At 37.4% G+C, this 12,391-nt stretch overlaps 1 protein-coding gene across 1 annotated transcript in view; it reads left to right on the top strand.

Moving 5' to 3' along the window:
• The window catches only part of ANO4 (anoctamin 4), a 394,735-nt gene that overhangs the window by 295,655 nt on the left and 86,689 nt on the right, over positions 1–12,391 (top strand). The window contains exons 12-13 of the mRNA XM_057316522.1: positions 9,179–9,234; positions 11,556–11,677. Coding sequence (XP_057172505.1) covers positions 9,179–9,234; positions 11,556–11,677 — 178 coding nt within the window. The remainder of the gene's footprint in view (positions 1–9,178; positions 9,235–11,555; positions 11,678–12,391) is intronic.

The raw sequence follows: 12,391 nt of genomic DNA, 5'->3' as shown, positions 1-12,391 counted from the left end.
TTTATTTAACAATATAAGTAGATAAAATAAATTTTGAAATTGTGTTTTCAAAATTGGTGCTCAAAGGGGAAGTTGCTGAAGTGGTTGACTTCAAATATTAACTACTTTCTCACTTTGCACAACTTTGATAAATTATGATAAACTTACTGGGTCATCATCAGAGTCTGTTATTAGGTCCCGTAAATTCTGTTTTTTTCTAGTATCTGAGATGTTTGAAAGTTTATTGATGGGATGCCTAGGTAGCTCAGTTGGTTATGCGTCTGCCTTCAGCTCAGGTCATGATCGGGTCCTGGGATCAAGTTCCACAGCAGGCTCCCTGTTCAGCAGGGAGTCTGCTTCTCCCTCTCTCTCTACCCCTCCCCGCTGCTCATTCTCTGTCTTTCTCTCTCTCTCTCACTCTGTCTCTCAATAAAATCTTTTTAAAAAAAGGAAGAAAGTTTATTGATGAGATATGTGGATTTCTCAATAGAGACTTGAGGCAATCAGAGCTTTCCACATAATAATTTATTCATTCATAACAGAGGTATTTATTGAGGGCCTCCTGCATGCTAGACAAAATACAAAAGCCCTACAGATATTTGCATTTCAAATGTTGTTCTTAGACATTTATTGTTCATGTCAGTCATCTTAAAACACATTACTGTATTAGTGTGATTAAAAGTACCTAAACATTGATTGACCCGGCATCAATAAAAAGTGAATCAGTGCATGTTCCATTTCCCAATAAGGCTAAGCCTCTGGACTCTAATCAGGACCTAAAGCATGGGGAGCATTCCCCTGTTAGCCACTTGAGAGACATCCTTCTAGTCATCATCTTTGAGGTATATTTTAGGAAGTAGTATAATTCTTGACTTGAAAGACACTTTAAGGACCAACACATTGAACTTCCACTTTTGGCCAAGACGGAGTAACAGGCACAAGATTTACTCTCCCACCTGAAAAAAAGGAAAAACAGGAAAAAAAAATGTGGGAGACCATTCTTTTCAAGACACTGAACATTGGGCAGCCAAGAATAGAAATCCCTGAGAGACAGAAAACAAATGCAGTGAGCACTATGATTGCATCAGCCCACTACGTTGACATAGTTTCTAGATGGCAGCCTAGGGAGGGAGAACCCAGGCAGAACCTGGTAGACTCCCTGAGTTGCGAAGATATTGCTAGGAGTCTAAGGAAACCAAGGCAGTTAGAGTTCACAGAAGAAAGTACAAAAAGCAAAAAGTTCTGCCAAGAGAGAACCCTGAAGATCATCAGAGGGCCCCCCACCTTAATTATTTAGCAGAGTACTAGTTAGTGCATATGTATTAGGAAACTACTCAAAGCCAGTGAAAGAACAACCCCAAAGGATTTCCAGTGAAATTGGAACGGCTCATAATTCACAGAGCATTGAACATAAATGTTCTAAAGAACCCAATCCAAAATTCAGAATAAAAAAATCAAGGCCTAGGGGCACCTGGGTGGCACAGCGGTTAAGCGTCTTCCTTCGGCTCAGGGCGTGATCCCGGTGTTGTGGGATCGAGCCCCACATCGGGCTCCTCCGCTAGTAGCCTGCTTCTTCCTCTCCCACTCCCCCTGCTTGTGTTCCCTTTCTCGCTGGCTGTCTCTATCTCTCTGTCAAATAAATAAATAAAATCTTTTAAAAAAAAATCAAGGCCTAAATTCTTTGCTGCCTGCAAGAAACTTTAAAGACACAAATGGGTTAAAAGTAAAAGGTTCAAAAAAGTTATGCTTAACCAAAATAAAGCTGAAGTGGCTGTATTGATATCAGACGAAATAGATTTCAGAGCAAAGAATATTACCAGGGATAAAAGTAAATTCAGTCAGTTCATCAGGAGGACATAATCCTAAAAGCCTGGAGCTTCAAACTACATGAAGCAAAAACTGACAGAACTGCAAAGAGAAATAGACAACTCCACAATTACAGTTGGATATTTAAATGCTTCTTCCTCAGTAATTAATAGGATAGGTAGAAAATCAGTAGAGGCTAGAAGACCTGAACAACAGTCTCAGTGAACATAACTGATCTTCTGGATCACTTCCAACAACAGCAGGATACCTGTTTGTTTTTTTCAAGCGCACATAGAACATACCCAGGATAGGCCGTGTTTGGGGATATAGAACAAGACTTCATCTAAAGTGATTCAAGTCATACAGAATATGGTTTTTGACCACAGAGGAATTAAATTCAATGTTAATATGAAGATGATCTCTGGAAATGTAACAGATATTTAAAACTAATACCTTTTAAATAACTCATCAGTGAAAGAAGAAATCAAAAGAAAAATCAGTATGTTGCACTCAATGAAAATGAAAACAATATATCAAAAAGTGTACAGTCCTTAGGGAGAAATTTATAGTATAATAGGCCTATATATGAAAAGAAATGTCCAAATTAATGACCTCCCCTTCCACCTTAAGAAAGAAGAGAAAGAAAAAGGAATTAAAGTAGGTAGATGAAATAATAAAAGAGAAGAAATCAATGAAATAGAAAACAGAAAAAAATAATAGAGAAAATAAATGAAACCAAAAGCTGTTCTTTTGAAAAAAATTATAAACCTTGTGATGAACACACCCAAGGTGACTTCCTAGTGAGCCATGGCCTGTGTAATTACTTTCCCTTAAGTGTAGGTAGAAACTGTAGCTTACATTTATTTTTTTAATAATATTATTTTTTTATTATGTTAGTCACCATACAGTACACCCCTAGTTTTTGATGCAGTGTTCCATGATTCATTACTTGCATATAACACCCAGTGCACCATGCAATATGTGCCCTCCTTAATACCCATCACCGGCCTATCCCATTCCCCCACCCCCCTCCCCTCTGAAGCCCTCAGTTTGTTTCCCAGAGTCCATAGTCTCATGCTTCATTCCCCCTTCTGTTTACCTCCCCTTTCTTCTTCCCTTTCTTCTCCTCCCGATCTTCCTACTTCTTATGTTCCATAAATGAGTGAAACCATATGATAATTGCCTTTCTCTGCTTGACTTATTTTGCTTAGCATTATCTCCTCCAGTCCCGTCCATGTTGCGGCAAATGTAGCTTACATTTAACCAATAGAATTGCAAAGGTGATTGTGTCACTCCTGTGATTATGTTACATAACATGGAAAAGTTTAGGAGACCTTCCAGATGTAAAAGAGCTCTTAATTTGACTTTGACTTAATCAAAGGGAAGATCATCCTGGGTGCGCCTGACCTACTCAGGCAAGCCCTTTCAAAGAGTGTTCAGGCCTGCCCCCAGCTCAGAAACTTGAAGCAACAGGGACTCCCTCTCTCTGTTGCTGGTTTCAAAGAAGCAAGTTGTTGTGAATATAGCAGCTGCAGGGAAATCAGTTCTGTCAATGATCAGTGGGTCCTTTCCTAGTTGAACCTCCAGGTAAGAATGCAGTCTAGCCAAATCCTTCACTTTGGTTTTGTGAGACCCAGAGCAGAGAACGTAGGTAAAGCATGCCCAGACTTCTGACCAAAAGAAACTGTGAAATAATAAATGGCTATTGTTTTCAGCTACTACATTTCTTGTTACACAGTGATAGAAAACTAATGCAAATTTCTAGCCAGGTTTATCAGGAAGAAAAGAGAGAAAATACAAATTCCTGAATTTCCAGCAATAGGGGAGATGCTGTCACTAAAAAAAGGTGGGAGTATATTAAGGGAATATTTGAATAATCTTTCGTCAATAAATTTGACAACTTACATGGGTACATTTCTGGACAGATGCAAATAATCAAAACCCATTCAAGAAATAATAACCCTGTGTTGTTGATTTTAGCCATTCTGATTGGTGTGAGATGATACCTCATTGTAATTTTGATTTGCATTTTCCTGATGATAAGTGATGTAAGGATCTTTCATGTGTCTGTTGGCCATCTGTATGTCTTTGCAAAAATGTCTGTTCATGTCTTCTGTCCATTTTTTAATTGGGTTATTTGTTTTTTGGGTGTTGAGTTGTGTAAGTTCTTTACATATTTTGGATACTAACCCTTTGCCAGATACATCATTTGTAAATATTTTCTCCCATTCCATAGGTTGCCTTTTGTTTCTTTTGCTGTGCGGAAGATTTTTATTTTGATGTAGTCCCAATAGTTCATTTTTGCTTTTGTTTCCCTTGTCTCAGGAGACATTATCTAGAAAGAAGTTGCTACAGCCAATGTCAAAGAAGTTACTGCCTAGGTTCTCTTCTAGAATTTTTATGGTTTCAGGTCTCACATTTAGGTCTTTAATCTATTTTGAATTTATTTTTGTGTCTGGTGTAACAAAGTGGTCAAGTTGCATTCTTTTGCCTATTGCTGTCCAGTTTTCCCAACACAATTTGTTGAAGAGAATGTCTTTTTCCCATTGGATATTTTTTCCTGCTTTGTTAAAGATTAGTTGACCATATAATTGTGGGTTCATTTCTGGGTGTTCTGTTCTATTGATATATATTTGTATCAGTAAGGTACTGTTTTGATTACCACACCTTTTTATTTATTTTTTTTTAAGATTTTGAGACAAAGAGAGACAGAGCACAAGCAGAGGGAGAAGCAGGCTCCTTGCTGAGCAAGGAGCCCAATGCAGGACTCAATCCCAGGACCCTGGGATCATGACCTGAGCCAAAGGCAGATGCTTAACCGACTGAGCCACCCAGGTGTCCCATGATTACCACAGCTTTTTTAAAAAAGATTTTATTTATTTGAGAGAGAGAGAGAGACCAACTGGCGTGAGGGGCAGAGGGAGAGAATCTCAAGCAGACTCTGCGCTGAGTGCAGAGCCCAATGCAGTGATCAGTCCCACCACACTGAGATCATGACATGAGCTGAAACCAAGAGTCAGATGCTCAACTGACTGAGCCACCCAGGCACCTTGATTACTACAACTTTGTAATATAATTTGAAGCCCAGAATTGTGATGCTTCCAGCTTTTCTTTTTCAAGATTGCTCTGGCTATTTGGGGTCTTTTGTGGTCCTATACAAATTTTTGTTTGTTCTAGGTCTGTGAAAAATGCTCTTGGTATTTTGGTAGGTATTGCATTAAATGTGTAGATTGCACAGGTGTTGGTGAGGATGTGGAGAAAAGGGAACCCTCTTGCACTGTTGGCGGGAATGCAAACATGTACAGCCACTCTGGAAAACAGTATGGAGGTTCCTTAAAAAGTTAAAAATAGAAATACCCTATGATCCAGCAATTGCATTATTAGGTATTTAACCAAGGAATACAAAAAATACTAAATCAAAGGGATACACAAACCCCAATGTTTATAACAGCATTATCTGCAATAGCCAACCCAAGTGTCCATCAACGATGAATGGATAAGGAAGATGTGATATATATACACAATGGAATATTACTCACCCATAAAAATAGAATGAAATCTTGCCATTTGCTATGACATGGATGGAACTAAATGTATTATACTAAGCAAAATAAGTCAGAGAAAGACAAATACCATATGATTTCACTCCTATGTGGAATTTAGGAACAAAACAAATGAGCAAAGGGGCAAAAAGAGAAAGAGGTAAACCAACAAATGGACTTTTAACTATAGAGAATAAACTAACGGTTACCAGAAGAGAGGTGGGTGGGGGATGGGTTAAATTGGTGATGAGGATTAAGACATGCAGTCTTATGAGCACTGGGTGATATATGGAAGTGTTGAATCACTACACTGTACACCTGAAACATAATACTGTATGTTGACTAACTGGGATTTAAATAAAAAATTTTAAAAATAAACTTATGTATACAAGCATTAAAAATAAGAACCTAATTAGCTCCATATTTATTAAAGAAATTGAATTTATACTTGAAAATATTCTCACGAAAATACCCCTACAGGCCCAGATTATCTTACTGGTGAATTCTGTTGGGCATTCAAGAAAGAAATAGTACCAATTTTACAAAACTCTTTCACAAAACTGAAGTGTGGAGAATATGAGAGCATTATTACCCAGGTACAAAACCAGGCCAAGATTGTATTAGAAAACTATGAATCAATATACTTCATGAATATAGAGGCAAACATTGTAAACAAAGTTTAGTAAATAATATATATAAAAAAATATATATATATACATATATATATATAAAATATATATATAAAAAGGATAATTCATCATGATCAAGTAGGGTTTATATAGGTCTGGAAGGTTGGCTTAGTGTTTGAAAATTAACCAACGTAATTCTGTACTTTGGCAAAGTAAAAAAGGAAAATGATATGGTCATCTCTGCAGATACAGAAAAAAGTATTTGACAAAATTCTGCATTCATTCTGGATAAAAACGCAGCAAAGTATGACTAGAAAGGAACTTCCTCAACCTTAGTAAAGTACATCTATAAAATACTTATAGTTAACATCATACTTGATGTTAAAAACTAAATGCTTTCCCCCCAAGATAAGGAACAGGACAAGTATGTCTTCTCTTGTATTCATCATTTTGCTAGCCAATGCAGTAAGACAAGAAAAGTAATAGGCATCCAAATTGAAAAAGAAGTAAAACTATCTTTAGTCTCAGAAGACATGATCATCTGTATAGAAGCTCCAACATGATCTACAAAAACACTAGTAGAATGAGTATAGCTATGTTGCAAGAAACAAAACTGATATACAAAACTTAATTGTATTTCTATAAGCCAACAACACACACTAAGGAATTAAAATTTTAAAGACCGTGCCATTTATAATAATATCAAAAAAATATGAAATACTTATCTGACAAGAGATATGCAAGGGGTGCCTGGGCAGAACAATCTGTTGACCATCTGATTTTGGTTACAGCTTGGGTCATGGTCCTCAGGGTCCTGAGACTGAGCCCTGCATCTGGGGTCTGTGCTCAGTGCAGTCTGCTTGGGACTCTCTCCCTCTCCTTCTGCCTCTTCCCATCTCTCTCTCTCTCTCAAATAAATCTTAAAAAAGAAAAGATATGTAAGGTGCATATACTGAAAACTACAGAACATTTGTGGGAGAAATTTAAAACTTTAATAAATTTACCCTGATTCACCCTGTTCATGGATCAGAAGACTCAATGTTGTTAATTCTCCCCAATTTAATCTATAGGTTCAGTGCAATCTCATTCAAACTCCTAAGGTTGTGTGTGTGTGGCTATGGAAATTGACAAACAAATTAAAAAATTCATAACCTAGAATAGCCAAAGTAACTTTGAAAAAAGAAAAGCACAAATGGAGGGCTAACCCTACTTGATTTCAAGAATTATTATAGGCCTAAAGTAATCAAGAGTGTGGTATTGATGTAAAAATAGACAAATAGATCTGTGGAACAGAATAGAGAATCCATGAGTAGAGCCACATATATGTGGACAATTGATTTTTGACAAAGGCTCAAAGACAATTCAGTAGGTAAAGGATTCTCTTTTCAAAAAATGGTGCTGGAACAATTCATACCCATATGCAAAAAAAAATGAACCCATATATAAAAATTAATTCAAATGGATCATAGATCTAAATATAAAACCTAGGGTCACCTGGTTGTCTCAGTCAGTTAAGCATCTGACTTCAGCTCAGGTCATAATCCCAGGGTCCTGGGATCAAGCCCTGCATCGGGCTCCCTGCTCAGCAGTCTACTCTCCCTCTGTCCCTCCCGCTCCTTGTGCTCTCTCTGTCTCTCTCATATAAATAAATAAATAACATTTAAAATTAAAAAAAAAAAAACCCTAAAATTATAAAAATTCCAGGAGAAAATCTTTGTGGCCTTAGGTTTTTTGGGAATTTCTTAAACACAATACATAAAAGAAAAAAAAATGGATAAATTGGATTTCATCAAAATTAAAGCTTTTGCTCTTTGAAGTGTATTTTTGAGAGAATGAAAAGAGAATCCACATACTATGAGAAAAAAAATTCAAAGCATATGTCTAATGAAAGGCATCTAGAATATATAAAAAAGTCATAACTCAATAATAAATTAATGGGCATAAGACTTGAACAGATATTTCACAAGAGAAGATATGCAGATGGCAAATAAAGTTAAATATATACCCACCATATGATCTAGTTATTCCACTTCTTAGTGTTTTCCCGAGAGATAAAAGCAGATATCCATACAAAGACTTCTACATAAATGCTCACAGTAGTATTATTTGTAATAGCTCAGGACTGAAAACAAATATCAAGGGGAGTAGATAAACAGTTATATATCCGTTTGATGGAATACTCAGCAATTAAAAAAAAAAAGAGTTACAACATGGATGAATCTCAAAATAATTATCCTGAGTGAAAGAATTCAGATAAAAAGGAGTGACGCTGTATAATTCCATTTATATAAAACTCTAGAAAATGCAAACTGATAATGACAGAAAGTAGATCAGTGTTTGCCTTGGAGATGGCACAGGGAGGAGTGCAGTTACAAAGTGGCATGATAAAACTTTGGGGTATGGATATGTTTACTATCTTGACCATGCTGATGGTTTCAGGTATGCATATATAAGTCAAATCTTCTCAAATTGTATGTTTTAAATATGTGCCATTTATAGTATGTCAGTTATGCCTCAATAAAGCTATTTTTAGAATAATCCACATATCCAGGGCATCTTGGTGGCTCAGTCGGTTAAGTGCCCAACTCTTGATTGCAGCTCAGGTCATGACCTCAGTCAAGGTTGTGCAGTCGAGCCCTGCATCAGGCTCCATGCCCAGCGTGCAGCCGGCTTAAGATTCTGTCTCTCTCTCTCTGCCTCCCTCTGCCCCTCCCTTCCCTAGTGCACATGTGCTCACTCTCTCTCTAAAAAAAAAAAAATCCACATATCCAACACCCCTTCCCCATTTTATGTATGAGAAAACTGAGACCTGAGGACAAGAGGACTTTTTCAAAATCATACCGCTAGTCCAATGTAGAAGGATTAGATTTATCCACATTAAGGCTTCTGGATAACAACATAAAAAGAGCTCCTGGTAGATCTTTTTTTTTTTGGTATGATAAATTCATCCACTTTTCTCAGTACATTCTCATCTTTGTGCCAGGCACTGTAGTAGTATGTTTACTGTTTTCTTTCTATTTGAAAATCCAATTTCCCAGCCCTTGATTCCAATTTCCTAGCAGATAGCAAAACTTTCTAAACTGTTGGAGTCCCCAACTGGGTTTGAATCATTTTTGAAAACCTAGATTATTTTCTCCAAAAAGTACCACCCTTACATTAATCTTGAACGTCGTGAGGATTCAAACTCAGTATTAATTCAACTGAACTTTTTTGTTGTTTCAGGTCTGAATCGTTTGCTTACCAATGGCTCCTATGAAGCTGCATTCCCTCTGCATGAGGTACTGTCCTGCCTTTCCTCCTCTGTCAATGTCTTGTTATTAAATCGGCTTCTGGGAATAGTCATTAATTGAGTTTGTTGATATGACATTTGTTCAGAATGAATTTAATTTGTTCAGTGGATAATTAGGGAGGGCCTACTTGCATTGTGACGTCTCTCCCCCAGCATAGATTTATTTCTGGTTTTTTTTTTTTTATGTAATTGTAAGAATACTTGAATCAAGAGTCACTCAGCATGAATTCAGAGGAATCACTGAGGGACTCCAAGCCATAAAATTAAAGAAGCATTGAAAAATTGCATGAGGCACCAGACCCATGGGGAAAATGCTCTTGAAACATATAGTCGCTGTAACAAAGACATTTATAGCTGTTCCTTAGAGAGTAGGAGGGAGCCATCTTGAAAAGCCTCTGGTAACCAAAGGGTGATGAATGGAAATGAATAGTATTGTATCTGTTATTGCTTATTTAAGATATATAAATTTTGATATTCTCTTTTTTTGCTGCATAGTTTTTGTCATATTTTAGTACTTTAGTAAATAAAACTGTGGTTATCCTTAACCCTGCTTTCCCCATTCAATCTTGGGTTATTTAACCCAGAATTCTCTTGTACACATAGGTTTTTAGGGACATAATCCTTATGATTGGTGAGAGATTGTTTTCATCTTCATGGTATTGAGCTTTTACATTGTACCAATCACTGTGTGACAAAGAAAGCACAAAGATGATTATCCTCGCCCATGCCCTGTAGGACCTCACAAACTAGCCAGGCTGGAACTCCTGGGAGTGATTTCCAGAAGTCTTCTACTAGAAACAGTGTTAACAGTTTGCCAGTAAGCTTTGCAGAACAGTTCCAACAGTTCCCAAATGGCAAGCCTTTCCAAAACATACCTTTTATTTGGCTTACAGTGCTGCTTCTGTTGTTTTAAACACTACAAGGATGCAAAGGTGATGGAGAATGTTACAAATCTTATTCACTAAGAAAACTAGAAGCTTTGGTCCCAGACCCTATTTACAGACTTCCATGAAACATTTTTGGAATGATCCTTTTCATATGACAAAAGCAAAGATTTTGACCGAAAGGTTTTCTAGAGCCACACACGGGTGATTCTGAACTCTGAAGACGGAGTCCCTCCCCGCCAAAACATCATCTGGCTTCCTATAGTTACTAGTTGGATTGCCCAAAAAAACGTTTCAGAGACAACTGCATCCTCCCACAGCCGAGCCCCTGCCTGTAGTGAGGGCAGTGTCTGATATGGTAGGTGAGCAGAAATATCTGTGCATGTGAGTAGGTGGCAGGTATGAGGATGTCTGAGAAGATGTAGCTCTGAAACCCCATGGAGCAATTCAAAGCCTCTTCTCTTTGGCTTTCTTATCTCAGTAAAGCCCTGTGTTCTATGAGAAGAGAACTTCCAAGTTAGTAATAGCAGTTCTGTTGACTCTTTACTCTGTTTAACTTAATTATATTATTTAACATCCTAATAACCTTCAGAGGCAGAAAAACAAGAAGGGCAGATATTGTCGCCCTTGTTTCATGTTAAAATTTTAAGTAGAGGTTTAGAGAAAGGTTAGCCCCCTCTCGTTATCGTGTGAGTTGTTGGTTGAGCTGAGACTAGAACCTGAGTTTTTTTTATCTCTCAGCCTTGTTCACCTTCCACTAAGAAAGAACTTCTCAGGTTAATGTTAATAATTAGTCAACTTCCAGAAAGTACTTTTTCTGCTTGTGAAACTAGCATTGCCACTAACTGAACTCAGAAAAACTTCCACCTGTGTGGCCCTTGGTCTCCTCATTGGCTCCATGAGGTGGTTGAATTAGATTGAATTGTTGTAATTTTGAGGTTACAGCCAGCTTTTATATTTTAGGATTTTCGTATAGATAAGGCAAGGGCTTATCTGTGTGGCTGTTTACTAACTACCCTGTCTTGAGACAAATGGAAAAGAGAGCTAAGTCTTGGGCATGGCCTCTAGGCAAGACACTTTTCACTCAAACCATGGAAGAAACTTAATGAGGCAGGAATTATTAGTTCCATTATGAACTAGGAATCTAAGGCTCAGAGAGCTTAAGGTCTCCTAGCTAAAAATAGCAGAACTGAGTTTGAACTCAGTTCAAACCTGCCTGATTCCTAGCAAGCATGTGCTTTTTACTATATAGCACCATCAACAAGATGATGTCCACAATAACTGCTTTCCTTTCAATAGTGTGGATACATTTCTTCCTTATATCACCCCTATCACTACTCCTTCCATAAAAGACTAGTATTACTATAAGATTTTCTTTATGGCTTTTCTGGGTATTACCTCACTGGCAGTGGTGTTTTTATCCCAGGGAAGTTACAGAAGTAAAAACTCCATTAGAACCCACGGAGCGGAAAACCACCGACATCTGCTATATGAGTGCTGGGCCTCCTGGGGCGTGTGGTATAAATACCAGCCTTTGGATCTTGTAAGGTGAGTTCTTAACCAGCTGCAAATATAAAACTTAAACAGAATGATTAGGGAAGATTGTCAGCTGGGACAAGAAAAAAGTCTGTGTTACATAGCTCTTACTCAAATCCGGCTTCATCTCAAGAAGGCAACTCATCAGAGGACATCGGTCATTCTTGGAAACTAGACCTCAGTCTGATGAGGTTGGTGCTTCCTCCAAAAAGGTCTCAGGAAGGGGCTTGTGAGATCAGTCAGGCCTCCCACAGGGCTTTATCTGGAGCAGGTCATCCACGTGACAATTATTGACAAATTACCAGTAATCGTTACAGAAATGTGACATGTTTACATATATTAGTGACAAATATTAGTTACTATCTATGTAAGTAGGAAAAATGGAGTTCTATCATTCTAATAAATTTCAGGCTTATTGTAATTTTCAACTAATAACCTTTAAAAATTGTTTTAATTCTGCAAATCAAATTAGTATATCAGCTTTTAACCTATGATAACTGTACAGTGGAAATGTATGTTTTTTTAACTATTTATGTCCAACTTTCTACCATGGCAGCATTATACTCTGACATCTCATTATTTATTTAGAAACTGGTTATTAAGGTTGGGTAGCACCAATCCACACTTTGTGGATTCCTTATAAAAAAGAAAATCGTCTTATTTCCTAGACTTGCTGGATTTGGTTTACTTTCACTAGTGCCCTTAAAAAATGAGCCCAGAGGAAAA

This window comes from Ursus arctos, unplaced genomic scaffold, assembly GCF_023065955.2.
Source record: "Ursus arctos isolate Adak ecotype North America unplaced genomic scaffold, UrsArc2.0 scaffold_21, whole genome shotgun sequence".
NCBI classification, from domain to species: Eukaryota; Metazoa; Chordata; class Mammalia; order Carnivora; family Ursidae; genus Ursus; species Ursus arctos.
This window is presented reverse-complemented; position numbering and strand designations above follow the sequence as displayed.